General features: G+C 54.3%; 1 protein-coding gene across 3 annotated transcripts in view; it reads left to right on the top strand.

Moving 5' to 3' along the window:
• The window catches only part of Parvb (parvin beta), an 81,626-nt gene that overhangs the window by 25,430 nt on the left and 31,807 nt on the right, over positions 1–24,389 (top strand). For 2 of the 3 annotated variants that reach the window (XM_004845426.3, XM_087213722.1), the window contains exons 2-3: positions 14,818–14,907; positions 16,825–16,895. In XM_004845426.3, coding sequence (XP_004845483.2) covers positions 14,818–14,907; positions 16,825–16,895 — 161 coding nt within the window. Of the gene's footprint in view, positions 1–14,817; positions 14,908–16,824; positions 16,896–20,093; positions 22,900–24,389 lie in introns of those variants that run through there. The other variant, XM_013072553.3, reaches the window with a different exon arrangement.

Here is a 24,389-nt window from a genome sequence, read left to right as displayed (position 1 = left end):
GAGCAAAACAGTCACCACTTACAGGAGGTGGAGGACACCCAGAGGGAACATCCTTGAAATGGAGGTGGCAGGGGCCACAGCCAGTGGGCCTGGACCAGGCTCAGGGCCACCTGCCTCCCAGCAGCCATGTCTCCAGCCAGGCTGTGACCAACTGCACAGAGTAGGTCTGCAACTTGGACCACTGGGTACTGTTGGGATTTTACATGTGTGCCGTTTAACCCCAGAACCGGAAGGAAGTATGATTGTGCTGCTTATTTTACTCAGTGATTCTGTGGGCATCAGTTGCGGGTCTTCTGTGTGCTAGGGCAGTCCTCAAGTGCCTCCTATGTGCAGACAAGGGCAGTTTCTGCATTTGGAGGGCTTCTGTCCAAGTTGGAGACTGGCACAACAAAGAAGGGCAGAGTGGGATGATTTCAGAGCTGGGATGAAGCAGGTGCTGTGACTGGCAGGTTTGTGGCAGGGTCTACGAAGGGCTCCCTGGCAGCACAAGAGGGGCCAGTCCGCGACATCTGGGACCAAGCCTCCAGCAGTGGGGATTCCGGTCCACTGCCTGGGCCAGGCCGGTGTGCGCATGTGGTGTGGTGAGGTCTGGCTGTGTTCCCAGTGCGTGCGCGAGCATGAGGGTGAGTGGTGTGTCTGTGAGCTCACCACCTCCGAGCCTCCGCCCCACTCCTGTGCACAGGGGGCCAGAAAGCAAAGGACAGAAGAACACTGGTTCCTCTGTGCTCAGGAGCTCCAGCTGCGGGCGCCACTGTCCTGGGGCTGCCCCTTTGTCCTATAGGACCTGGAGGGGACCACCTGCCTCGGTCTCGTAGGCTGACAGAGGCTCACAATGTGCACTTAGTTGGCACTTATGGTTTGCAGGGCCGAGGGCAGCTGGGAGGTACGCAGGCTGCCCTGAAAAGCAGGCCATGATGGGCACTGCTTTAGAACCCTGAGCTGAAAGGGGGCTCCCTAGGAGTCGGGGCCGAGGGGGAGACTGGGGAGCTCTGGGTACATGAGTGCCTGCTGCCTGCCTGGGACACAGACACATGCCCGCCTGTGCATGCACGTGCACGTGCACACTTGTGCACGATGACCTCGGAGGTACCATTCTGCTGCTGTTTGTGTTCGACTGTCTTGAGTATTCTTAGAGCAGTTTCAGGCTGACAACAAAACCGAGTGGCAGGTGCAGCTCTTTTCCCAGCCTCGCCTCCTGCACGGCCTCCTCCTCAGCAAGCCCCTCAGTCACATGCACAGATCCATTTGTCACATGGATGGATCCATATGGAGCAGTCGTTGTCACCCAGAGTCTGCAGTATCGGGGTCACTCTTGGTGTTGTGCAGGCTACAGACTCAGACAAGCTTGTGACGATGCACACCCCTATTCACCCAGAGTAGCTCCACTGTCCCAAAACTACTACACGCCTCCTGTCCATTGTCCTTCCTCCCAGCCTCTGGTGGCCACGGATCCTTCTAATTTCCAGTGTGGCCTTTTCCAGGATGTCACAAAGGTGGTGGCACACAGGACGTCACCTTTTCAAGTTGGCTTCTCCCACATAGTGATGTGCTCTTAAGCTTCCCGTGTCTCCTCTTGGCCAGAGAGCTCATATTCTCCCAGCACCACACACGCTTCTGCGTCCGATGGCCCATGGGGTTCACCTGCCCCCTGCCCAGGGCTGCTGCCTTGTCTCCCTGGTGGTGCGGAGGATGCAGCTCATTCATGGCTGTGCATTGGCTCAGGCCTCCAGGTGTGTACCTTTAACTCTGGTGGTGGGGCTTCCTGGGATCCGCCCCCATGACCTACCTCTTAGGCCACACGTTCTCTTTCTTTTTTGTTTGTTTGTTTTTGTTCTTGTTTTTGGTACCAGGGATTGAACTCAGGTCCTTGTGCTTGTGCAGCAGGCAGCGAAACCACTGAGCTAAATCCCCGGCGACTTTCTCTTTCTTTTGCATGGGGGTGGCTTTTGTAACATCTGAACTTCAGGGTACATTCAAACCCTATGGTCCACCCACCATGTGAGGGAATGTGCCCGGAAAATGCCTGGTCCCACACACAAGGGCAGTGGCAGGGGGATTGAGATCACATCTGTGCCAGGTGCTCTTGGGGACAAAGGAGACACAAAGGTTCCGGAGGAGGTGAGCTTGTGGGACACAGCTGTGGCTGAAAAGGTCAAGCAATTAGCACTTCCCACCTGCTTCTCCAGCCCCTTGAATAGCCAGGCCCAGGAGGAGCATGGGTAGGTGGGCCGGTGCCATTCAGCCCAGCAGCCTGAGGTGGCTGAGCTGTCGTCTGGAGAAACCACTGCAGTTGCGGTGGCTTCAGATCCTGCCAGCGGGGAGGCTGTCTGATTGTTTCTGCACAGAAACGCAACGTGTGCTAGTGGATTTGCTGCTTAGAAGCCGGCCTCCTTGGGCCTTCGGGTGACAGGGGAGTGACCTGTGACTGCCTCAGGGACAGTGTGTTGTCACCACAGCTTAGGTTGGGCCCAATCTCTCTGCTTGTGTAATGCCCGTCCAGGCCCTGTCTGTTTCAGTCGCTGCTGGATGCCAGGTGCCCTCCACGGCGGACCAGGTGCTCTGCAAACCCGTGTGGCCCAAGAATCTCACCAGACTTTGGAAATGCACAGGCTCCCTGGGCGAGCACTCTTGTTGTTTCCCAGGGCTGCTGAAACAAAATACCAGGAACTTCTTGGCAGAAAACAACACACATCTATCGTGTTACAGTTCTGAGGTCAGAGCCCTAAGTCAAGGTGACCGCAGGGCCGGCTCTCTCTGGGGGGGTCTCCATAGAATTTGTTACCCTCCCTTTCTGTGTCTAGAGACACGCCTGTTCTTGGTGCTGGCTCCTTCCTTCATCCTGACCACCATCGTAGGGACCTTCCAGGCTATCTGCTTGCGTCCTCTCTCTCCGGCACAAGCCCGGCCCTCCGTCACGCCAGGCCACTTGCACTGCCCGACTGGCCCCATCCAGAGCTTATTCAGCCACCTGTGCCAAATCCCGCTGCGTGGAAGATCCCAGCTTCCTCGATCAGGACATGGACATCTGTTGGCGGCTGGCACTGTCCCTCCCGCCACAGAGGCCGTAAAAAATGGAGAAAATAGGTGCCATGAGCTCCAAAGTGAGGCCCTGGAGAGGAACATTAGAGTTGGGAATCGCTGATCTGTTTGCTTGTGAGCTCACCTCGGAACCCACCAGCTGTTCTCCGAGTGCCTCTCTGTTCCAGGCTTGGTGCTGGGCACTGGTTGACAGCACAGGTGACCCAGAGCACAAAGGGCCAGAACCCTTTGTCACAGATGTGTGGCAGCAGCCTCTGACTTTGAAAGCAGCTTGAAAGAAAGGAGTGAGGTGCAGTGGGAATGCATGTGGGGCGTGGGGGGACCCCCTTAGGGGCAGGGGCAGTCTCAACACACCTCTAGCCCCCAGTTCCTTGCTTGGGCTCTTGCTCCAGAGGCCTGGCCTCTGGCTGGGTGCTGTGGGTGTCATGTCCACTGGGGATGGATGGAGCCATCTGTGCCGGACAGGGCCAGATGGAAGGCCACCTGGGCTCTGTGTATATCTAGGTGGAAGCAGGGATGTCAGCATGTGCGATGGGGCTTCACACAAACCTCACAACACAAACCTCAAAGCAGGCTTCACCTGCTTTTGGAGGAGCCTGTCACCTGGGATTCTTTCTGTGTGTGCCTTGCCCTGTGGCTGCAGGTGTAGATGGACCACTAGGGGGCACTATATCCTCAGCTCTCCCCATCCCTGCCCACTGGCGCCTTCCTATGGCAAGTGCACATGGGAGTCCATTTTTTTTAATGGCTTAATGTTTTAATCTTCTTATTTTCTCAGCAGAGCACACTTTGGACTTCCCTGGATACGTGGGGACAGTACTGATCAGATTAATACGAGTTCCCCAGCTGGGGGTGCAGCCGAACTTGCTTCTGCAGACTTACTCTTGCCTCTCCTAGTTCTGCTCTTACTTTACAAAGCCCGTTTCTCCAGCAGCCCGTAAACCTCCAGGCTCGGCCTGAGGCTGGGAGTGATTGGTGGGTGTCGTTTCCTCCCCACCTCGGGGAGCACTTTGTCCTGCTTTGCTGGGCAGGAGCTGTGGCTGACACACACTCAGGGGATCCTCAGCTTTGCTTTTGTGATCACTGTGAGTTTCTTGTGGGTTTCACATCCTGCCCCACCTTCTGCTTCTTCCACACTCTGCTTTTTCCTTCTTACCATGAACCAGCAACAGTAATTGGAATCGCTTTGAAGTACTCAGTAAAAAAATTAAAAAATGAAAGCAGTGTGATTGATTGGTAGGAATATGACAAAAGCACCCTCCGTAAATCAAAGAAGCAGAGCACAGAAATCAAAGGACTCGAAGAGGGATTAGGGTGTGGCCCAGATGTGAAGATTTCGGGCAAGAAAATGGGAGAAGACAGAGCAGCCTTGGGGAGGGGACCTGGCTTCAGGGACCTGCTTCCAGCTGTGCAAGCTGTGGCAGATTGGATCAGATGCTCTCATGCTCCAGAAGACCCAGCATTAAACGATGTGACTGTGAGACCTGCCTCGGAGTCCCCAGGCAGCCAGCATCCACCCCCCTGGCAGCCTCCTGTGCCTGTGTGCTTTTTTATGTTTCATTTTTTTGGTACTCGGGATCGAACTCAGGACCTTGCACTTGTGAGGCAGGAGTGGTGCCACTGAGCTAAATCCCCAGCCCTTTTTATGTTTAATATTAATTTAATTTTTTGGTACTGGAGATTGAATCCAGGGGCTTCACACTAAGATACATCCCAGCTCTTTTTAGTTTTTAAATTTTGAGACAAGGTCTTGCTAAGTTGTGTAGGCTGGGCTTGAACTTGCAGTCCTCCTGCCTCAGCCTCCCAGAGTGCTGGGATGACAGGTGTTTGCCACCATATCCAATGTGTAACTGCGTTTTAACCTCCTGCAATCTCAGTGTGTCCTAGTGGGCCATCGGTGTGATTTTCCTCACAGCCGGTCACTCAGGGACGCCCTCTGTACTTCCCTGAGTGGCACTGGGTTGGGCCATGCTGCTGGCCCTGTGTGACTGACACTGTGATGGCTCTGTAGAGTGGGGTCCTGTTCCCAGCCAGCCTGGTGAGTGTCTGTGTCCAGCACCCAGGGCCCGACTCGTCAGGCTATTGGCGGTGACACCTGAGCAGGAGATTCAGGGTCTTCCAGCCTAGCCCATGCCTGGTTTGTGGGAGGCAGACATCTCAACAGCCAGGTCCTTTGGGAATTGGTGGCCTTGGGTCATGTGACCCTGCTGTCCTCTGAATAGGTGCCCAGTGAGGCCACAGCTTTCGGGACTCAGTTTGATGTGGTTGAATGGATGGCCCTAAACCATGTCACTTAGCTCTCACAGGGACATGAAGGTGCAGAGAGGCCCCATACTCGTGGCTCGGCTGCTTCTGCGCACACCGCTTTACCCTGTCAGTTGTCACGACAGCTGTGTGACCGGGCCCAGCTCCTGTCCTGCTTCCAAGGAGAGCAGGTGGCTTCCGGGCAGAGCCTGGTGGATGGACACTGGCGTGGACTGTCAAGAGGGCTGTGACTGATGTGGGTTACGGTGCTTCTGGAGGCGACACAGCCTGAGCAAATGCCTGGTGACTCTGCTGCTCCTCACTGAAGGTGGAGGAGACCGGGTCCATGGAGGGAGCAGGAGAAGGCACCAGAAAGGTCACGTGAGCAGCTGCGGGTACTCTTGGCCTTGACTTCTAGGGCAGCAGAGGACTGGGGTGGGCTAATGCAGGGGTGTCTTTTGGAGCCGACACTTGAGGACGAAGTCTGGGGTGCTATAGAGTGGGTGGGATGAGGGGGAGCCCAGCGGCCCCTGAGGATTATCCGGGATTCGTTCAGAGGGTACATGAAGAAGTTAAAAAACCGAGCAGCCCGGCTTTCCTCTAAAGTGTCTGAGGTCCTCATGGGGAGCTGAGGTTCGTCCTCCCCAGGCAGATGGGGACACTGCGAACCTGATGCTTCAGCCTGTACCTGGGAACCTTTCTTCCTGCTCCTTCCTGCAGATGACTCATTTTTCTGTGCTTCTGACATGTTTCTGATCACCCTGGGGACAGAGGGGAAGAAAAAGCCTGTCTTTCTGGGCCAAGGGAATCATGTATTTAACATCACCTCCTGAGCTTCCACCATGTATTTAGACATTTATACTTGGGCGACTTTCAATGTTCAGACCTGGTTTCCGGAGATGGCTGGATCCACTCTGTTCCCGGCATGTCCCTTCTGGCCACCTGCTGCAGGTGACTGGCAGAGCGTGTGGCCAGGGGTGAGGACAGTAGTGCGGCTCGAGGCTGTGGTGCCCGTCAGCCCTAACTCCAGAGCAGAACCTTCCCGCTTGAGTCTGGAGGCCACCCTGGCTTCACCACGTCTCAGTAATTGGGTTCTTGGTGACCCACGACTGCCAGGCTAATGGAAGCCTTAATGGGAGCCCTCTCTTCCACCCAGTTAAGCAGCCGGAGGTAGATGCAGAGCAAGAAGAATGGATTCTGGTCCTGAATTTCTTGCCTGGTTTCATTTTATTTGCATGTGGGCATTTGGAGTCACGGGCTCCTTCCTTCTGCAGATGTGCCAGGTGCCACTGGGGCCCAGCTTTGTGCAGGGTCCCAGGCCAGGGCTGACAGAACCTGGTCCCCATGCCGTCCTCACCTGGGGGCAGGGAGGCAGGTGACCCCACAATTGCACAACCTGGGGACAAGAGTTTGTCTTGGTCCTGGGCACCGGGAGCTGTGGAGAACCCGGAGGAGGGCCCCTGGTGTGCGTGTATCACTGTGTGTGTGCACTGAGAATGCTTCCCAGGCCGGTGTGTGGTGGGGTTTGCTGATGTGCAGTGTGGGGACAGCCGGGTGGGGACAGTGAGGGTGACCCACAGGAAAGGTCTGGAAGGGGCTGGGCAGAGGTGCATGTGGGGCCTGTGAGCTGCAGCTAGATTGGTGAGAGGTGGGGTCCGTTCATCTAGTCTTTGGGAACCGCTAAGAAGGGTTGGGATGGTGGGAGCCATGGGGGATGCCACCCCAGGGACTGATATGGGCAGCTCTGTGTGCTGGAAGAATTGCTGAATCAGACAGGACTTGCAAACGGCAGAAAATCCAACTCAAAGTGACTTAAGAACAAAATAGAATTTGTTGGTGCATTTAGGTGCAAGCCCCAAGGGTGGCTGGCTTCAGGCAAGGCTCCATCCAGCACACAGTGGTGTCACTGACTCTGTTCTCATCTTCTCTTGGCCCCTTTGTCCTGGTCTCCAGGTTCTGTGTTGTGAGATGATGGGCCAGCACCAACCGGCATCTTTCCTGGGTCATAGCCAGTGGGAAAGGGTGCCTGCCTCTCTCTGCATGGCTAGTAAAGTCTCACTGTAGCTCGCTGGAGCTAATGAGGCCACACCCATTCCTGACTGCGTTCCTGGGATGCTGGGTGCCCAGTGGCTTTGGCCTGGGGTTCTTGCTCCATCCTGGCCTCAAGTATGGGCCTGGGATGGTGGCGAGAGAGGCTGGTGCTCCCCAGGGAAGGCTGCTGAGCCTGGTCTGATCAGAAGGAGGGTGAGTCGATGCGAGGGAGGAGAAATGACAGTGTCTGCCCTGGACAGTCACCCACAGAAGGGAGAGGCCAGCACCTCGCAGGGGCTGAGGTGACTGCCCCAGTGTAGGACAGGAAGCGCAGCTATGCAGGGGGTGGTGCTAAGTCCAGTTCCCGTATCCCCCCTCTGTGCTCTTGGTATTGACAGGAGCATTGAGCTCTTTGCTGTCACACACAGTCCCGGAGCCATGTGTGACATGAGTCTACAGCCACGGGCATGGGGGAGCCGTGCTTGGGGCTTTTCTTCCTGTTTCTTCTCTCCCCTAGTAGCTTGCTGTGCCCCCGAGAAAGTTCTGAGGCTCCCTCTGGGCCCCAGAGCAATTCTGTCCCTGCACCCTGTGTGTGTTCTGAAGAATCAGCTGTCACCCCCTGAGCCTCTGCTGTACCCATGTGTACCTGCCAGAGCCGCTGCTTTTTTTCCATCCCTTTGGCTTTAATTTCATTTTACAAGAAGCTTGACAAAGTGTCCTTCTCCTCCTCCCTTCTAGAGGTAACGCCGTCCTGGGCATTTTGGAGCACATCCTTCCATCTCTTCCTCTGTGTGTTTAGAGGCATACACACAGAAATCCGGCCTTGATTTTTCTGGTTACATTTTTTACATAAATGCAGTTGGTCCTCTGTATCCATGGGTTCTACATCTCTGGATTCAACCAACTGTGGGTTGAAAATAGTTGAAAAGATAATTGCATCTGTAGGGACATGGCTAGACTTTCCAACTGTTTGTATAGCATTTGCATTGCCTTATGTGTTATAGGTCATTAGAGATTATTTAAAGTATCTGGAAAGATGCATGTGGCTTCTGTACCCACCCTGCACCATTCCCCATAAGGGACTTTATTGTCTGGAATTTGGTACCCATGGGGGGTCCTGGGCCAATCAGTTTCCTGCCAGTACCTAAGAGGATGACTTTATCATGTGGGGTGGGCCCCCAAAACTGGGGATCAAACTGAGGACCTTGTGCTTGCAAGGCAGGCACAACACCACTGAGCTACCACTCCGGCCCCTGTGGGGTTCTTTTGAAACTTGCTTTTTATACAAACTCATTGCTACCGTATGTATCGGGCTTAATTAATTAAGGGTTGATTCCTTACGAACCTTCACAGTACCAGGTGCCAGGTGGAAGTGACCTGGACGCATGCAGGCCCCAGCCGGGGACAGTCCCTTAGCGGAGGCCCCAGTGTAGGCCAGGAGCACCTGTGATCTCCTTTGGGCCTTGAGATACTGAGGTGCCCCCACCTTATTGTAGCCTCTCAACTCACTTTATCCTGAGAAGTCAGACGGCCCCTCATGCTCTCGGCAGGACAAGCCTCATCAATCAGGTGTCCACGCTGAGCTGTCCCCAGGGCTGGGAACGGCGATGGTCTTCCCGATTCCTGAGGTTCCCTAGGCACAGTGTGGAAATGCACTCCTGCACCGAGAGGGGACTGCAGTGAGTGAAACGCACCAAAATACTGAGCTCGTTAGGATGGGGCCGCTCCCGTGAGACAAGGCCAAACTCCTTCCACTGGGAAGACAGCCCGGATCTGTCACCAGAAGCATGAAGAGGCTCCGTCCTTGACATCCGGCTGCACGGATCACAGGATGTCTTACCCCGCTTCCCAGATCTGGGTCAGGAAGAGAAGTTGCTCCCCGGGGCACTGTTGGCTTTTGGCCTGCCTTCCGCGTGGCGGGGTGTGTCATCCATCCTGTGCACAGCCCTGAGACACTTGAAGATGAACCTGGGGTTCCTCACTCCCTGGAGGGCCGCTCTGTGTGTGATGCTCAGAAGCAGTTCTGATCCACAGCCCCTTCCCATCTCTAAGCCTGGCACTGGTTCACTCTTATTTAGGTCTTATTTGCTCTTATTTTGACTCCAGTGAGCTGTGAGATCTTCACATGAAACACAATGGGATTTAATTTTAAAACTGCCCTGTTAAGCAGACCTTCGTGGCTGATAAGTTATTCTGGTAAATTATAACTCCGGCACAGCAGGACCTCTCTGTTATGTGCGGATGGGAGCTGGGAAATTCATAGAAAGCTCCTGTTTCCCTGGCGGCGGTGTTGGGACACTGGCTTCCGCGCGCGGTCACTGCCGGTCCCCGCGATGCCGGGCGGGGACCAGGCGCTGCAGTCCCTTTATCCTCCTGTCCCTTGGCGCACAGCCCGCCCTGTTCCTTTGAGCTGGATCCACTGCAGAGGGATGGGAGCTGGTTGAAGAGCTGATGGTTAAGTCTCAGAGCAAGGTCGCTTGGCTGCCACAGTTGAGTTCTTGTTGTGGAGCAGGTAAAAAACGACCAGTTTTTGTAGGGTTTTTTTTCTTGGCTTTAATCCTGCTTCAGACAGAGGTGTGCTGAAATTTCTCCCTGTGAACCTTTGTTCTCTATGAAAACCAAGCACATATCTGTGGCATAGAAAGTCCCCACAGGTGGCAAAGTGGGTCTGCTGTATCGAAATGACGGTTAGCGAAGTGTTGGAGGATGGAGTCGTCCTCGACTTGCCTTTTCCCTGGCAGGACCTCCCGCAGGCAACCCCAGCTTCTTGCACCCCGTCATCGCAGGGTGTGTGTGTCACGATCCCCTGTCCTGCCTGGATCGGCCTTGGTTATTTATCCTTTGCCTTTGGTAACCCTGCTCTTTCAGCCAGCCCGCTTTCAAAGTCATGTTTTCCCGAACAGTGTCAAGAAGACAAAAAGATGAAGCAGAAGCAGCAGCTGCCTAAAGGCTTTTTTGGGGAAAGAGCCTGGGTGTAAATAAATAAAAAATGGAACCACACAAAGAAAAAGATTTAAAAAAATCAAAGATAGAAGCTTTACTTCTGGCCTGGTTCTAAATGGCAGGCTCTTTATGAGCTTTGGGAGTGGGGCGGTTTTGGGTTTTTGCTTCCTTTTCTTCCTTTTCATGGTCTTGTAATTCCAAATTGGGAGAGGTGTTTTTTTAAACCTCGCCTGATCTTCGGGTGGAGCCACGGAAAGTGAGTGTCTTTGGAACATGCGAGTCAGCACCCTCCTGGCCCTGCCTGGCCCTGCCAGGGTTTGGCCTGCTCTGGCTCACCCCGATAGGATGATCTCTCCTAGCTCAGGAATGGAAACTGAGGCACAGAGTGTTAAGTTGCTTGCCCGAGGTAACACAGCCTGGTGGTGGCCGAGCTGGGATCTGAAGCCAGAGACCTACCATGTGTAGGAGCCGAGTGTGCCGGGCAGGTGGAGGAGTGGGGGGCCTGGGAGAGAGATGGATGCAGGCTGGGTGGGGGAGCCGGAGGGAGAGAGGACCCCAGAGGGCCCCTGGAACCGGCGCTGTAGGTGGAGGCTTAAGGGTGGGTGGGTTTGAAGACAGTTTAGTGGGGTGTAAGATCAGGTAGACTCGGGTCTCACTGGGGGTTCAGAGGACTGTGTGTCTAGCAGGTGGTCCCGCTGTGACCTGCCACCGCCGAAGACTTGGGTTAGATGTGGGTGGCAGGGAGGGTGCTGCACATAGCAGGTGCTCCGGACACGTTAGTGGGCTCTTCCCCACCCCCAGCGACAGTCAGGAGCGGGGTCACTGTGACCAGAGATGTGCACGGGTGACCCACGGGCCTTGAATGAGCCGTTCATGTTTACGTGCAGGGGGAGTCCACACGGAAGCTGCACAGCAGCTCTGCGGAAGACTCAGAACCCTCTGCGTCCCCTGCCTTCCTGCGGCAAGTGGGAACAGCTGTCCCCATGGCTGCAAGGCCTGCCAGACCTTCCTTGAGGTCTCCTTGCTCCCCCGGCCTCTCCTCCCTCCCCTCGCACCCCAGCGTTTCTCCAGGTCCTGTGCACCAAAGCCCAAGGCTGAGAGCGCCACATGGCCAGGTGATCCTGGGGCACCGGGCCCAGGCACAGCACTGGCAGTGACTCTGGCTGTCACCAGCCACCTCAGCCCTTCCTGTCCTGGTCTGGCTTTCTTTCCAGCCTGGTTGTTGATGCTTCCTCCAGGGGCCCCCCTGGGATCCCCCTGCAGTGAAAGCCTCCCTGTCCTCCAGGGCTGCCACGGGAAGCCTTGTCCCCTGCCCCTCTGTTAGCCGGGTGTCACTGTGAGTCCCCAGCTGAGTGCTCTGGGAGGAGGTCTTCTTGCTGCCCCAACACTGAAGCCGGGGAGACTGAGGCTTAGCAAGTGGAGGAGTGGGATTTGAACTTGGGCTGTGTGGCCTCGGCCTGGGCCTGGGCACTGTGGCTCTGTCTCCTCCTTGAGGACTTTGTTTGCCCCCGGCCACTGTGGGTGACAAGCCCCTTGGGAAGGCAGACCTGGCCCGGAGCCTGGTGGTTTTCATGAGTGCTTTTCTCATTTATTAAGGTCACAAAATCCCTGGCCCTGCTTAGTGGTATTTTTGATGTTCAAGGACAGTGTGGAATTTCTCTGTTTTATGTGACCCAGTTTCTGTGCTTTGAAAACGCCGATCCCTTCCTCCTCCCCTGCTGTGGTTTTGAAATCAAGTGAAGCTTCCTGCCCTGCGCCTGCCACTCAAAGTCCAGGGATGGGGACAGCGTCCCGTGCCTTATGACTCCGGGGTCTTTCCAGGAGGAGTCGGGGCACCCAGGACGACCACCTGCATGGCTCCTGTGCCCTCTGGGTGGCCTTACTCTTAAATGGATCTGGATCTTTGCTCTTCCTTGTATGTCACTGTGACCACTGCACATGGCCTTGGCCAGAAGGGAGCTCCCGGGCCTCTTCCATTCTCTTCTGTGTCCTCCTATGTGATGTGTGTAGCTGGCAAGTGGGACTTGGGAGTCCATGATCTTCTGCAGACCTCCAGTCACCAGGCTGCTGTGCAGTGAGGACTTTGGTGAATAACCTCCTTTTCTGCTCTTTAAGACTCGTTGCTAGCTGGTTATCTCAGTACTCTGGGAGGCTAAGGCAGGACGATTGCATGTTCAAGCACAGCCTGGGTAAATTAGCAAGACCCTGTCTCAAACAACCCCCCACCCAAATAAAACAAACAAACACTCAAAAACACATGGCTGGGGATGCTAATCCAAAGGCCCTGGGTTCAATTCCCAGTGTACCAAAAGAAAAAAAGAAAAAGAAACTGCACCTTGGATGTGACTATTTGTTGAACTTTGGTCTCTGTTTCCTCAACTGGCCTGGGTCACCATGGGGATCTTTGGAATATTTATAGGAGGTAGAGCAGATGGAGTCTCAGAAATCTATGCATTCATTGGAACTCACTGAGGCCTCTAGAGTTTTCTGCTGCAGAATTACTGTGAGGATTTGGGGATAAAAAGCTGAGGATTTGGGCATTGAAAGCCATCCATGCCTGGGGCCTGTGAGGGGAGCTCACGGTGGGTTGGACCAGGTGGGAATGCTGGGAACAGCAGGGCCACCTCAAACTGGAACAGCGCCTCACCTGGGGAAAGGCCCAGGGTGGGAGTGGGGATCACGAGAAAACACACAGAGCGGAACACTTACCATCTTAATCCGTTCTGAGTGCCCAGCTAAGCGGTATTGAGCACATCCACAGTGTGTGCAGCCCCCACCACCATCTGTCGCCAAACTAGAACTCTGCACCCATTAAGCATGCATCCTCCCAGCCCCGACCACCTTTCTTCTTTCATCTCTTTGCCTGTGACTGCTCTGTGTGCCTCATATAAGAGGAACAACAGTCTTTCTGTGGCTAACTTGATTTTCTGAGCACAATGTTCCCAAGGTCCATGTTGCAGCAAGTGTTAGAATTCCCTTCCTTTTCAGGGCTGAATAGTATTCCGTGGCACAGATGGGCTACATTTTGCTCATCCATTCTTCTGTCTGTGGATCTTTGGCTTATTTCTACCCTGTGGCTGTTGTGACCATTGCTGCTATGATCATGGCTGTAGGAGAGGCTCTACTTTTCAAAAAGCCGAGTATCAGGGCTTTCACTGATTTTTTTTTTTTTTTGGTACTGGGGATCAAACTCGGGTCCTTGCGCTTTCGAAGCAGGTGGTGAAACCACTGAGCCAAATCCCCGGCCCTGACTGATGTGAGAGACACCAGGGTCCTGGGGCCTGCTGCTGTCATCTCTTTGAGATGGAGGGAGTGTCCTCAAAGTTCGCTGCAGGTGCTGTGTGAAGGAGGAGACAGTCAGGTGAATGGGAGCTGGGGCCGACGGCCAGGGTGACACCCTGGAGAGATGGCACTGTCCCACAGCGAGACTTCACCCCAAGTCCACGTGGGCGGCTGTTGCTACTGACTCTGTGGCCTTGAACCTGCAGGGTCCCTCTGGTGCCAGGGAAGATGAGAGGCCCTTTCTGCTGCTCTGGACTCAGTCTGTGCCTCTTAGCTCACAGCCAGCACTTCCACGGCGCTCTGCGGGCCACAGCTTGGCGTCTCTTCCCTCCAGTCCTGTGCCTGTCCCCGTGGCCCCAACCTGGGCTATTGCTAGGATACTGACTTGGGCCCTTAAAGCAGAGAGGATCCCCCTGTGAGGAGGAAAGTCACAGACAGAGATAAAGGTTGGATTACCCATGGATCCTGGGTGCACACGCAGTGCTGTGGGAGAGAGTGGGCCCCTCCAGGCCACAGTGTCAGCCAGACTGGCTCCAGGGGGAGCTGTGGTCTAGATCAAGCGGGCCAAGCGCACACATTGATGAGAGGGGGCTACTTGGGCCAGGCAGGCTGCATCTGGCTGTCCCGTGGGGCAGGGGTCATAGCACACAGCTGTGGGGGGAGCCACACCAGGGAGCTGGGGTGGATGTGTGTGGCTAGGAAGCGTGTCCAGGGGACTGAGCCCTGCTGTGGTCTGGAAAGCCCAAAAGATTTAAAATAGACATGCAGGCAACATAAAATCATAGGAGCACATCCATCAGATTTCTGTCCCCATGGATGTGGCCCTGGACAGCAGCACTTGTTGAGTTCTGGTCTCTCTCCCTGCCATGCCCATCTGGAGGGCTGTTCACACCTCGCGTCCATGGCTCAGGATGTGGCTATCTGTGGCCCTGTTGCTGCTGTGGTCTAAGCTCTGTCTGCTACAGCAGCCTTGGGTAGGCCTGCAAGTCTCTAGAAGCATCCAGAAGCTTCTGTGTCTTAGTCATGTGTTCCAAAGAGCAGTGAGACCCATTAGACAGGTATTGATAGGAATTGGGGACTATTTGGTGCAGGAAGAATTATAGGACGGGTTCTTAGCCCCGAACGTTTTCCTTTGGACTCTTTCTGGGCCTCCAGCCATTGAGGAGTATTTGCTAAACCTGAAAACAAGTGGTTACCTTTGTCTCCTCCTCAGCCAGTATGAGGCCATGGGACTCCGTTTATGCTGACCATGGTTTTCTTTCTCTTTTTTCTCAACAGTGAGTGACCTGCAGGAAGAGGGCAAAAGTGCCATCAACTCACCGATGTCTGCTGCCTCCATGGATGTCCACCCTGAAGACACCCAGCTTGGTACAGTCACCTCCTTGACTTCCTGTCACCAGACTGTGCACCTGGGTGTTCAGTTGGTTTCGCTGGGTCTGATGGGATCCTAGTGGTTCTGCCTTTGATTGGACACCAGATGGGGGCGTTTGAACATCTGGGTCTTAGTCAAGGTCATGTGTATAGAAGCCCTGAGGAGAAAGTAGGTCTTCCTGTGTAGGTTTCTGCCCTGTCTTAAAAAGCAGGCCTTATTACCCAGGCTCAGTGAAGCACAGGTTAGGGATGAAGGAGGAGGCAGCCATCATGGGCATAGATCTCAGAGGGCCACACAGGAGCACCAGGGTAGGCAGGAGGCAGAAGGAGTGAGGCGACACCAGTGTTGGGTTTCTTGACAGGAGTGGGTGCGGCAGGCCAGGCAGGCTCCTGATGGTGTGGACTGGTTAATTCAGTGGGCTCAGGACCCAGGGCCATCCTGGATTCTCTGGTACCTGCTTGGGTGACAGAGTCAGGTGAGGTTGGCCTGGGGACTGGGAGCCTTGTATAGGCAGTGGGGGGCAGGTGGTGGCCTGGTTTAGGGAAGCTCCGGGGGAGCCTGGTGATGTCTCTAGGAGTTAGCCTGTTCCGGAGGACAATCTCTAGGGCCACAGCAGTCTCGAGGCTGGGGCTGGCTGGGTGGGACCTGTCGAGTGGCCGAGGCCCCCGTGCTCCCTGCCTGGTACAAGTGGGGTGTAGTCCAGGTGCATTATGGGGATCCAGTCGAGGTGGAAGGAAGTGTGGAGCATTCTGCTTGTCCCCAGCCCTGGCTCAGAGGCAAGTCCCTTCCATCCTTTCGTTTTCCATGACACAGCCAGGCCTACAGGAGCTCACAGAAGGGAGCAGTTGCAGGTCCCCTTTGGCAACCAGGGCCCCAGAGCTGGCCCATCTCCCCCAGATCCACCAGAACCCATGGGTCCTTTCCTCCTGGGAGACCGGTCCTCCGCGCAAGGGTGGGGCTGTCAGTTGTCTTTGGCTTGAAGCTTCTTTGGGCAGACGCTCATGGCTCTGCCTGGGGACGTGGGTCTGGGATGTGGACTGGGCGGTTTCTTGCATGGAAGCAGGTTTCTCCTCCTGGTCCTGTGGCCACTGGTGCCATCCTAGGCCCTGGGATCTTTGCAGCCGCTATGGTCTCTACCCACTAATGCCAGGTGGGTCAACCAAAAACATCTCCAGACATTGCCACCTGTCCCTGGGGAGGGATGATGTCGCTTCCGATCTAGACCAACAGGAACCCTAGGAAATAGATTTCCCTCGGGGGGCTGGGAACTGCCGGTTTCCTCTGGATAGTGAGGCTTGTGTGACCTGGGTCAGGGCTGGCCCCATAAGGGGACATCCAGGCTCCAGGGAGGGGTGGCACCTTGGCATCCAGCCCTGATCAAGGAGGAAACTAAGAGGGAGTGAGGGCTGGGGACAGACACACTTCACTGGAAAATGTCACCTTTGTTGTTTTTATTTGGCTCCCTTTTTCTAATATTCCTTTGTGCCCGCTGTTTTACATATGATGTTGCGTTCCGATTTTTTCCCTGCTTAATGGATCCAGCCTTTTCCATGGTTTCCTTCCTGGCTTCTCCCCTGTGTTTATTCACAGTGCCAGCAGGAGCCGGAAGCTTTGGTCTCCTATCAGATCTGTGCTGGGACACTGCTCCCATCTCTGTCAATGCCGCCCTCCCTCTCTTGCTGTTTGTCCCTCACAGTGGAGGGGTTTGGCTTCCGGTGGGGTTGAGGAGCCGGCCAGGCGGGATGATGGAGTTTGGCTTCACCCCCAAAAGCAGAGGTCCTGCCCCCGTGTTGTGGGGTTTGATTTCCACGCATGTTGGCCATGTCCACCCTTACCCAGGAATGCGAGGTCTGCTTCCCACCATTGCCTCCCTGCTGCCCCAGCACTCCTAACTGTGATCCTTATGCCCACAGAGGAGAACGAGGAGCTCACGATGATAGACCCCACCTCCAAGGAGGACCCCAAATTCAAGGAACTGGTCAAGGTGAGGAGGTCTGACCTTCAAGCAGTGTCCCTGGTAGGGCGAGGCCTTCACTCTGCACCAGGGCTGTCTTGGGCAGAGGGAGTTGAGGCCCCGGGCTCTGCAAAGAGACTTCAGTGCTGCAGCAGAGCGGCTGTGCATGGCCCGAGTGCCGGGCGCACACCACGGAGGACTGGTCCTGGCACTGAGCACCGCCACGTGCTGTGTGGCCCGGCCTGGAATCCGCTCCCTTGGAGAAGGCCAGGGTCAAGGTGGGTTTCAGGACGCCAGCGCCTTGCTGCCGGGCTTTGCACCCCTTGGCTGGCGGTCAGTATCTGCCTCATTAGAAACATTGACACCCGCTGGCTGCTTGGTCCCCTAAAGTCCTGGAAGCACTGAGGGCTGGGTGCAGCGCTGCAGCTTCCTGGGAGCAGAAGGGCAACTCTTCCCCAGCGTCTCGGCTGTGCCACTTTCTCTGCGGTGTGTGTCTTTACCGCTCTGATCCAGGCCATGGTAGCATTAACTCCCTACCGCTGAACTGTACTCCCAGCCCCGAGACACTGGTTCTTAACCACTTAAATCATCTAGGTTATTTTATTAAGGATTTTTTCTCCTGAATCTCCACTTTGTTATTCAGAGGAATGTCCTTAAGAAAAGTAACTTTTTTGCCACCTCAGTGTTTATGGGTGTGGTGCACAGCTGTCATCCCAGCACTCTGGGAGGCTGAGGCAGGAGGATCTCAAGTTTAAGCCCACCCTGGGCTCTGCCCTTGGTACTGTTGAGACCTTGACAGACCGGGTGCTGCTCAAGTGGGTGCCACCCACACTGGGGAAAACCGTCTACCTTACATACCTGCCCCCCCAAATGCCGCTCACCCTGGGAACACCTTTGCAGGCCCCAGAAATGATACCTCACCAGCTCCCTGGGCTCCCGCGGCCCTGCCAGGGTCACACATGGACTGAACTGCCTTCTGGGCCTTGCTGACGCTGCTTCACCTGCGAGCCTGCTTGGGCTCCGTGGGCTCTGTGCTCAAGCATCCTTGCCTTGCAGCCACTTGCAGGCACCCCTGCTTCCCCGTGGGGCCTCCCTGTGATGGCTCCGGGCTCCTCGAGTCTGTCCATGGTGGGAACTATGTACCGTGCTGGGCCGAGGGGCTGCGGGGATGAAACACTCACCCCCTTCCTGTATAGGTTCTGTGTTATGCTTCTCCCCATTCACCTGAGACCACAGGTGTGTGGGCCTTGGCGGGTTAGGGCTTCAGCTGGGTGGCCACCAGCCCTTGGGCGGGGACCACACCTGAGTCAGCTCCAGCAGAGGCCACCCCCGAAGCCCCAGGCAGGGTCTGGGGAGAAGCAGAGCATCCAGCATGCTGACCCTGGGCCGGGGCGGATGGCTCTCAGTAGCTGTGGCTGGCTGTCCCTGTGGCACACGCAGTCTAGGGACCAGGGGATCTTTTCCTGTTCAAGGATGACACACGATTGCTCTCCTTCCTTTCTCGGCTCTCTTCCTCTGCACTCCCCTCACCCCCCCCTGTTGTGGTTGCCTTTCCTGTCCCTCCTCAGCGCTTCCCCGCTGCTTCAGGATGTCTCTGTTTAGAGCCTGAGTGCCCTCTGCTTCCTGCTGGGAGTCCTTGGCCCTGGCTGAGCTGGCCCTGAGAAGGGCGTGGCCATTTACAACCAGCTTGGAGCCTCTGGTGTAGAAGTGACATCAGGGATGAAGGGGGCTCTGGGGTCACTTCCTGGACTCCAGCCAAGCAGGAGCTGGGCAGGCCTGGCCCCCAGCTTGGACGCTGGCACTCTCATTCTGTGCATTTGAGCCCGAAAGGTGGACCTGGCATCTTCTCTGCTGAGTTTCTTCCTGCAGTTATTTACTCTGGCATCTTCCAGATGGGTTCCTTACTTGAAAAAGGCAAGCACTGCCCTGGCAGAGGGCAGTTTATAGATGACACATTAGGTCTTTTTTTTCACTCTTTGTAATGATTCTTGAAAGATTCCTGGGCTCAGCTAGAGAAAGGTCTTCATGCTGTGGTATAATAAAAAAATCTGTATTTGGTCTTTGCTCTCAAACCTGGCACGGAGGTCCTAAAACCCTTGGAATTACCTGAATAATGGGAGTGTCTTTGTTATTCACAAGGAGCCCTTTAGGGACGGGGCTTACTGCTAGTGAGGTGACCTTGGGTATCAGGAACACGTGGTAGCCCTGTACCCACCCACCCTGCCCTAGGCCTCTCTTTTCATCTGACTCTTCCGGACTTATTCTCCTTTATTTAAAATTTTTTTTCCTGGTATCAAGAATCAAACTCAGGACCTGGCACTTGCCAGACACACACAGTACCACTGAGCTGCATCCCTGGCCCTCATTTTCCTTTATAGTGAACCAGAAACCCTAAGTAGAGCAGGTACCTCAACTGATTTGTTCTCCCTAGTTCTCAACCCCTACGTGGGAAGCCTTGGTGCATGGTCTGTGAGCAGAAGAGTGGGTCTCCTGGGGATCCGGTTTGAGGCTGTCATCTGAACTCAGGCCAGTTTTATGGGACAGACCTCTTAACCTATGGTGTCTGACTCCCAGTCAATATAATCGATTGAGCAAGAGGAGGCTGGCGAATCTGAGAAGTGGAACAATGTGCTTTGGAATGGGGACGTAGCCCCAGGACACTTCCTAAGCGTGCCATCTGAAGCAGCCGACCGCATCTCCTGGGATGCACATTTGTTCCTGAGAGCAAATTTCACATCTCATTTCCTGTTTTATTGACCAAGACTCTTCCTGCTCTTCAAAAAAATTTTTCATCCCTTTGCAATGGGAAGAAAATCAGCTGCATGGAAACCCTTGTTGAGTTGCAGCCAGTGCTGTGGGGGCCAAGTGGAAACACCCGCCCCCCGCCCCCGCCCTGGCCCCAGTCCCCACTGGCCCTGCCAGGCCTGTGGGGCTCAGCCCGCATCCTCTGAGGGCTCCGTGGCCAGGACTCTGTTTGGAAGTGATTAAAACTTAACTGTCACAGCTCTGGGGGAGGCAGACTGCAGATCCTGATTATAATTCAGAAGGAACTAAAGGAAAAGTAATTTTTTATTCTAGTTAAAGCAGGCTCATAAAATGTACGTGACGGCTGCTGGGCAGGGACATAATTAATATATGTCCCAGACATTTGCCCGCAGGACTCAGGGTCTGCAGGTGAGCGTGTCCCTAAAAATAATGATGGGAGCTATCTTTAAAAAATCTTGTGAAACAGCAGGTGAAGACAGATGGCTGGGAATCAGAGGATGGGGTGATTTGTGGTACCCAGGAAGCTGCTGTTCCCCCCCAGGGCAGTGGGGAACCTGGGCCACAGCGTCTTGGCATCTCAGAGCTGGCTGTGTGGCCAGTCTCGCAGTCTCATGTGCGTCTCTCCCCTTGTGGTCTTTGGTCCGGGCTCGGCCAGGCCAGAGATCCAGCCATGATCTTGCTGTCCTTGAAGCTCCAGTCTCTCCGGAGCAGATCTGTGCTCTCTGCTGCATCATCTAAGAGGTCAGTGCTCTGGGTAAGGCAACCTCTGGCGCCAGGGTCTGGGGGCCAAGGGCCTTCCTTGCTGGCCCTTGGCAGTTCTGCTATTTGTCTGAGCCCCTCTGGGGTTCTGTTCCTGTCTTAGCCTAGGGGGATGTGGCTTTGAGAGAAACAAAGGCCCCACTCACAGATGCAGACATGACAGGGGACAAGTGAACATGTGCCCAGGTGGCCCTGAGTACTTTGAAGAAAACTGAACAGGAAGCAGAGGCCCTTTCCCATTTTAGGTGGGGTGGGCAGGGACAGGCATTTGAGCAGAGGCCTTTGCTAAATACCTGAGAGAAGAATGTGGGATCAACAGCAGCAAAGTCCTGAGGTATGTGTGTGCCTGGCGTGTTTATCTTTTTTCTTTTTTTGGTACCGACGATCCAACTCAGGGCCTTGTGCTTTCGAGGCAGGCGTGGGGCCACTGAGCTAAATCTCCAGCCCTCTGGTGTGTTTTAAGGACCAGCAAGAAGGGGAGTGTGGCTGGAGCCCAGTGAGCTAGGAGGACAGCAGTCATAAAGGTGGCAGGGACGCACGATGATCAGTGTCCTTATATGCCCTTGAAAGCTCTCAGTTTGGCTCCCAGTGTGGAGGGACTAGCTCTTTCTAACAGACACATGGCCATAACAGCACAACAGCAAAACCAGCAGGGAATGCTTCTTCCCTCACAACGTCCCGGGGAGCTGATGCGTTCTTCCCTAACAACCTCAGCGTATGAGTCTTTTTCTGGCCTTAAGTTGAGAACTCTCAGCTTTTCACTTAAAGGAAGCACTTTCTATGGCTTGCAGTGCTAAACCTAAGAAAACATGAGGTGACTCTTTGTGACTGAATTTGGGTAATGATTCTTAGATAGGATGCTGAACATGCAAGCAGCAGAATAAAAAAATAGGGGCTGGGGATGTAGCTCAGTGACAGTGTGCTTGCCTAAGTATAAAAAATAGGTAACATGGACTTAGTGAAAATTAAAAACTTTTGCTTCAGTATCTGCTTTCTTGGTGCTGAGCCATGATACCAGATAACCCACAACTCAAAGGAGGACAGGTTTGGTTTAGCTCACGGTCTCAGGAGATTCAGTCCATGGTTGGCTGCTCCTAGGCAGAGACAGCACAGCAGAAGGGCCTGGAGCAAAGCTGCTCAGCTCGTGGGGGTCAGGAAGCAGAGCAGGGGCCGGTGCCAGAGAGAAACCTGTTAGAGCCCACAGGTAGCAACCAAGGTCATGTTGGCATGCCCCGCCCTGAACTGCCCAGAAGCCCACGTCACTGATCCCCTAGGTGTTTCTCAATCCAGTCAGGGTGACAAATCAGGATCAATGGTCACAGCTTCCAAAGATGCTATCAGAGTGGGAGAAAATTGTGCCAGTCCCATGGTGAGGGGAGATTTAGCCACCAATGCTCAGCACCACTGCTGAGAGTGGGCCCAGCACTGCCCTATCCATGCCCATGTCCAGTTGTCCCAGAGTCATTTGCTGAAAAACCGTTTGCTCCCTGAAGTGTTCTCTTGGCCCCTCATTGACACCAACTGGCTGCAGTTCGAGGTTTATTTCTGGGCTCGGTTTTATCTGCGGGCCTGTCTGTCTCGATGTCAGTCAAACACAGTTTGGGTGACGGGAGCGTTGTAGTGAGGTCAAAATCAGAAAGTGAAGCTCCAAAGCTTTCTCTTCTTTCGAGAGGTTGTTTTGGCTCTTCTGGGCCCCTTGGATTCCCGTCTGCATTTTCGGACCTGCTTGTCCATTTCTATAATGAAGCCGTCTGGATGGTCATTGGTTTGTAAGAATGATGCTTAATATTATCTCTTCTGACTCCCAAAGTATTATCTGCTGCTGAGAACCACAGACGCAGGCACATGTGGTGGAAACAGTGTGGATCATTTGCACTATGTCCTCTTCTCAGTGTATTTCATTTTTCTTTACCAGCCCGAGGGTCACACTCGGATTAGTGCCTTTGGATAAACTGGAATTGGAATTGCTGGGTGTCACACAGGCTTAGGTTTTTGTTTTTTTTAAATGAAGAGTCTGGTCCAGAGATATTAAGCTGGTAGCTCCAGGTAACATATTGAAAACTGTGATGCATCTGGGTCTCAGACACAGCCCTTGAAATCTGTACCACGCTGTGTCCTTTACATTGTGGCAATGGTTTTTTTTGGTGTTTTTTTTTTGGTACCAGGGGTAGAACTCAGGACCTCACACTTGTGAGGCAGGTGGCGGCACCACTGAGCTAAATCCCCGTCCCTACACTGTGGCAATGTTATAGGAGGCTGATGCTGGGAATTAGTGAGGGTCCAGCACTGTATTAGCTTTCTGTTCTGGGTAGCAGATCACCAGTTCAGTGATGATGATGATGATGATGATGATGATGATGATGATGATGATGATTATGTTTCTGCAGGGCTGGGGCTCGAATCCAGGGCCTCATGCATGCTAAGCATGCACTCCACTCTGCTGCCAAGCTATACCCTGCTCCAGTTCAGCAGCTGCAGACCTGCTGAGTGCTCGCCCATGGTTCTGCAGGTCAGAAGTCCTGTGCGGCATAGCTCAGTTCTCTGCTCAGGGTCCCTAAGGGTGAGGTCCAGGTGTTGGCTGGGCTGTTCCTTTCTGGAGACCTGGGAGAAGATTCTACTCTCAGCACTGGGAGGCAGCCACACCCTTCTATATGGGGCCTGTCTTCAGCCAGCTATGGAGAATCTCCACACACCTGTTCTTCTCATAGTACCCTGAGTGCCCAGCCTCTGCCCTGTGGAACCAGATTTAAGGGCTTGTAGGTTGAAGTCGGCCTTCCCTGATTCTCTCTTCTTCTTTTTTGTTTTTTTGAGACAAGGTCTTACTGTGTAGCTCAGGCTGACCTCAAGCTCACAGTGATCCTCCTGCCTCAGCCTCCCAAGTGCTGAGATTACAGTGTGAGCCACCATGCCTGGTTCTGTCGTTCTCTCTTGAAGTCACCTGTGTCCTGGACCCCATCATTGTCACAGTTCAGGGGTTTAGATGGGCATGTACCCCAGCAGACCAGCCCTTTTAGGGTATGTTTTGAAATTCTATGTATAAAAATGGTTTAAAGCTATTAGCCAAAAATTATAAAAGACAGCTCGAACATTAGTAGTGGTCATTTACCTAGTATCTGTGGCATCTCGGCCTCAGGGCTTCTCTGGGTGCCATCAGAGAGGCAGAGGCAGGCTGTTGCTGGCCTCAGCTGCTATGGGTGGGTGGCTGGCCAGTACCAGGATGGCCGAGGATGGGGAGGCCGAGGGGTGGCAGGAATCAGCCTGGCCAGAGGGAGGAAGCCCCTGTGGGAGGGCTCTGAGGACCAGGAGGGTGGGCGCGGGTTGCTGAGCTGTGTACAGGGGTGATCAAAAATAGGGTGAATGTTGAAATTAATACAAACTTATCACAGTAGAAGACTCATTGCTAAAAACAATGGGATAAGTGTTTTCAAAGTGAGGGGGAGGATTTCGGGTACTTTAAGAGGGATTACTGGCAATGTGTCTATTATTGTAATCATTTTTCAAATTTAAACATTCACCGTATGTTTTGGGCACCCTGAGTATCTGTTCACTTACTCATAGCTCTTAAGCTGAAAGTACACACTTTTCAAACAACCAAACAGATAAAGTGGATCAGTAAAGCCTCACTAAGTGCCAGAGCAGGTTCCCGAGGGGCATTGATACAGGGCTCTCAGTTCTGTGGCTGTGGGTGTGTTTTCGGGGGCCTGGGTGCTGGGTCAGCCCGAGGGAGCCCCCTGGGTGACATTCCAGGTCTGGGTCAGGGGACGAGGCGTCTGAATCCCTGGCATAAGAGGGGGTGTTGTGTGAATTGTGTGGCTGGGCTTCATGGACCTGGGTGGCCCTCAGACTGTGACCTGGGCAGAGGCAGCCTGGGTGCCAGCTGCTGCCCTGGTGAGGTCAAAGAGAAGACAGAAGTGGGGTGAGAGGGGAAGGTCCAGGCTCCTAGACCCGTGATTGGGTGTCCCGTGTCCTTGCTAGGAAAGGAGTTGCTGAGTTTAGCCA

Source organism: Heterocephalus glaber, unplaced genomic scaffold (genome assembly GCF_053883595.1).
Source record: "Heterocephalus glaber isolate CG9 unplaced genomic scaffold, H.glaber_assembly_v1.0 deba00001444, whole genome shotgun sequence".
NCBI lineage: Eukaryota > Metazoa > Chordata > Mammalia > Rodentia > Bathyergidae > Heterocephalus > Heterocephalus glaber.
This window is presented reverse-complemented; position numbering and strand designations above follow the sequence as displayed.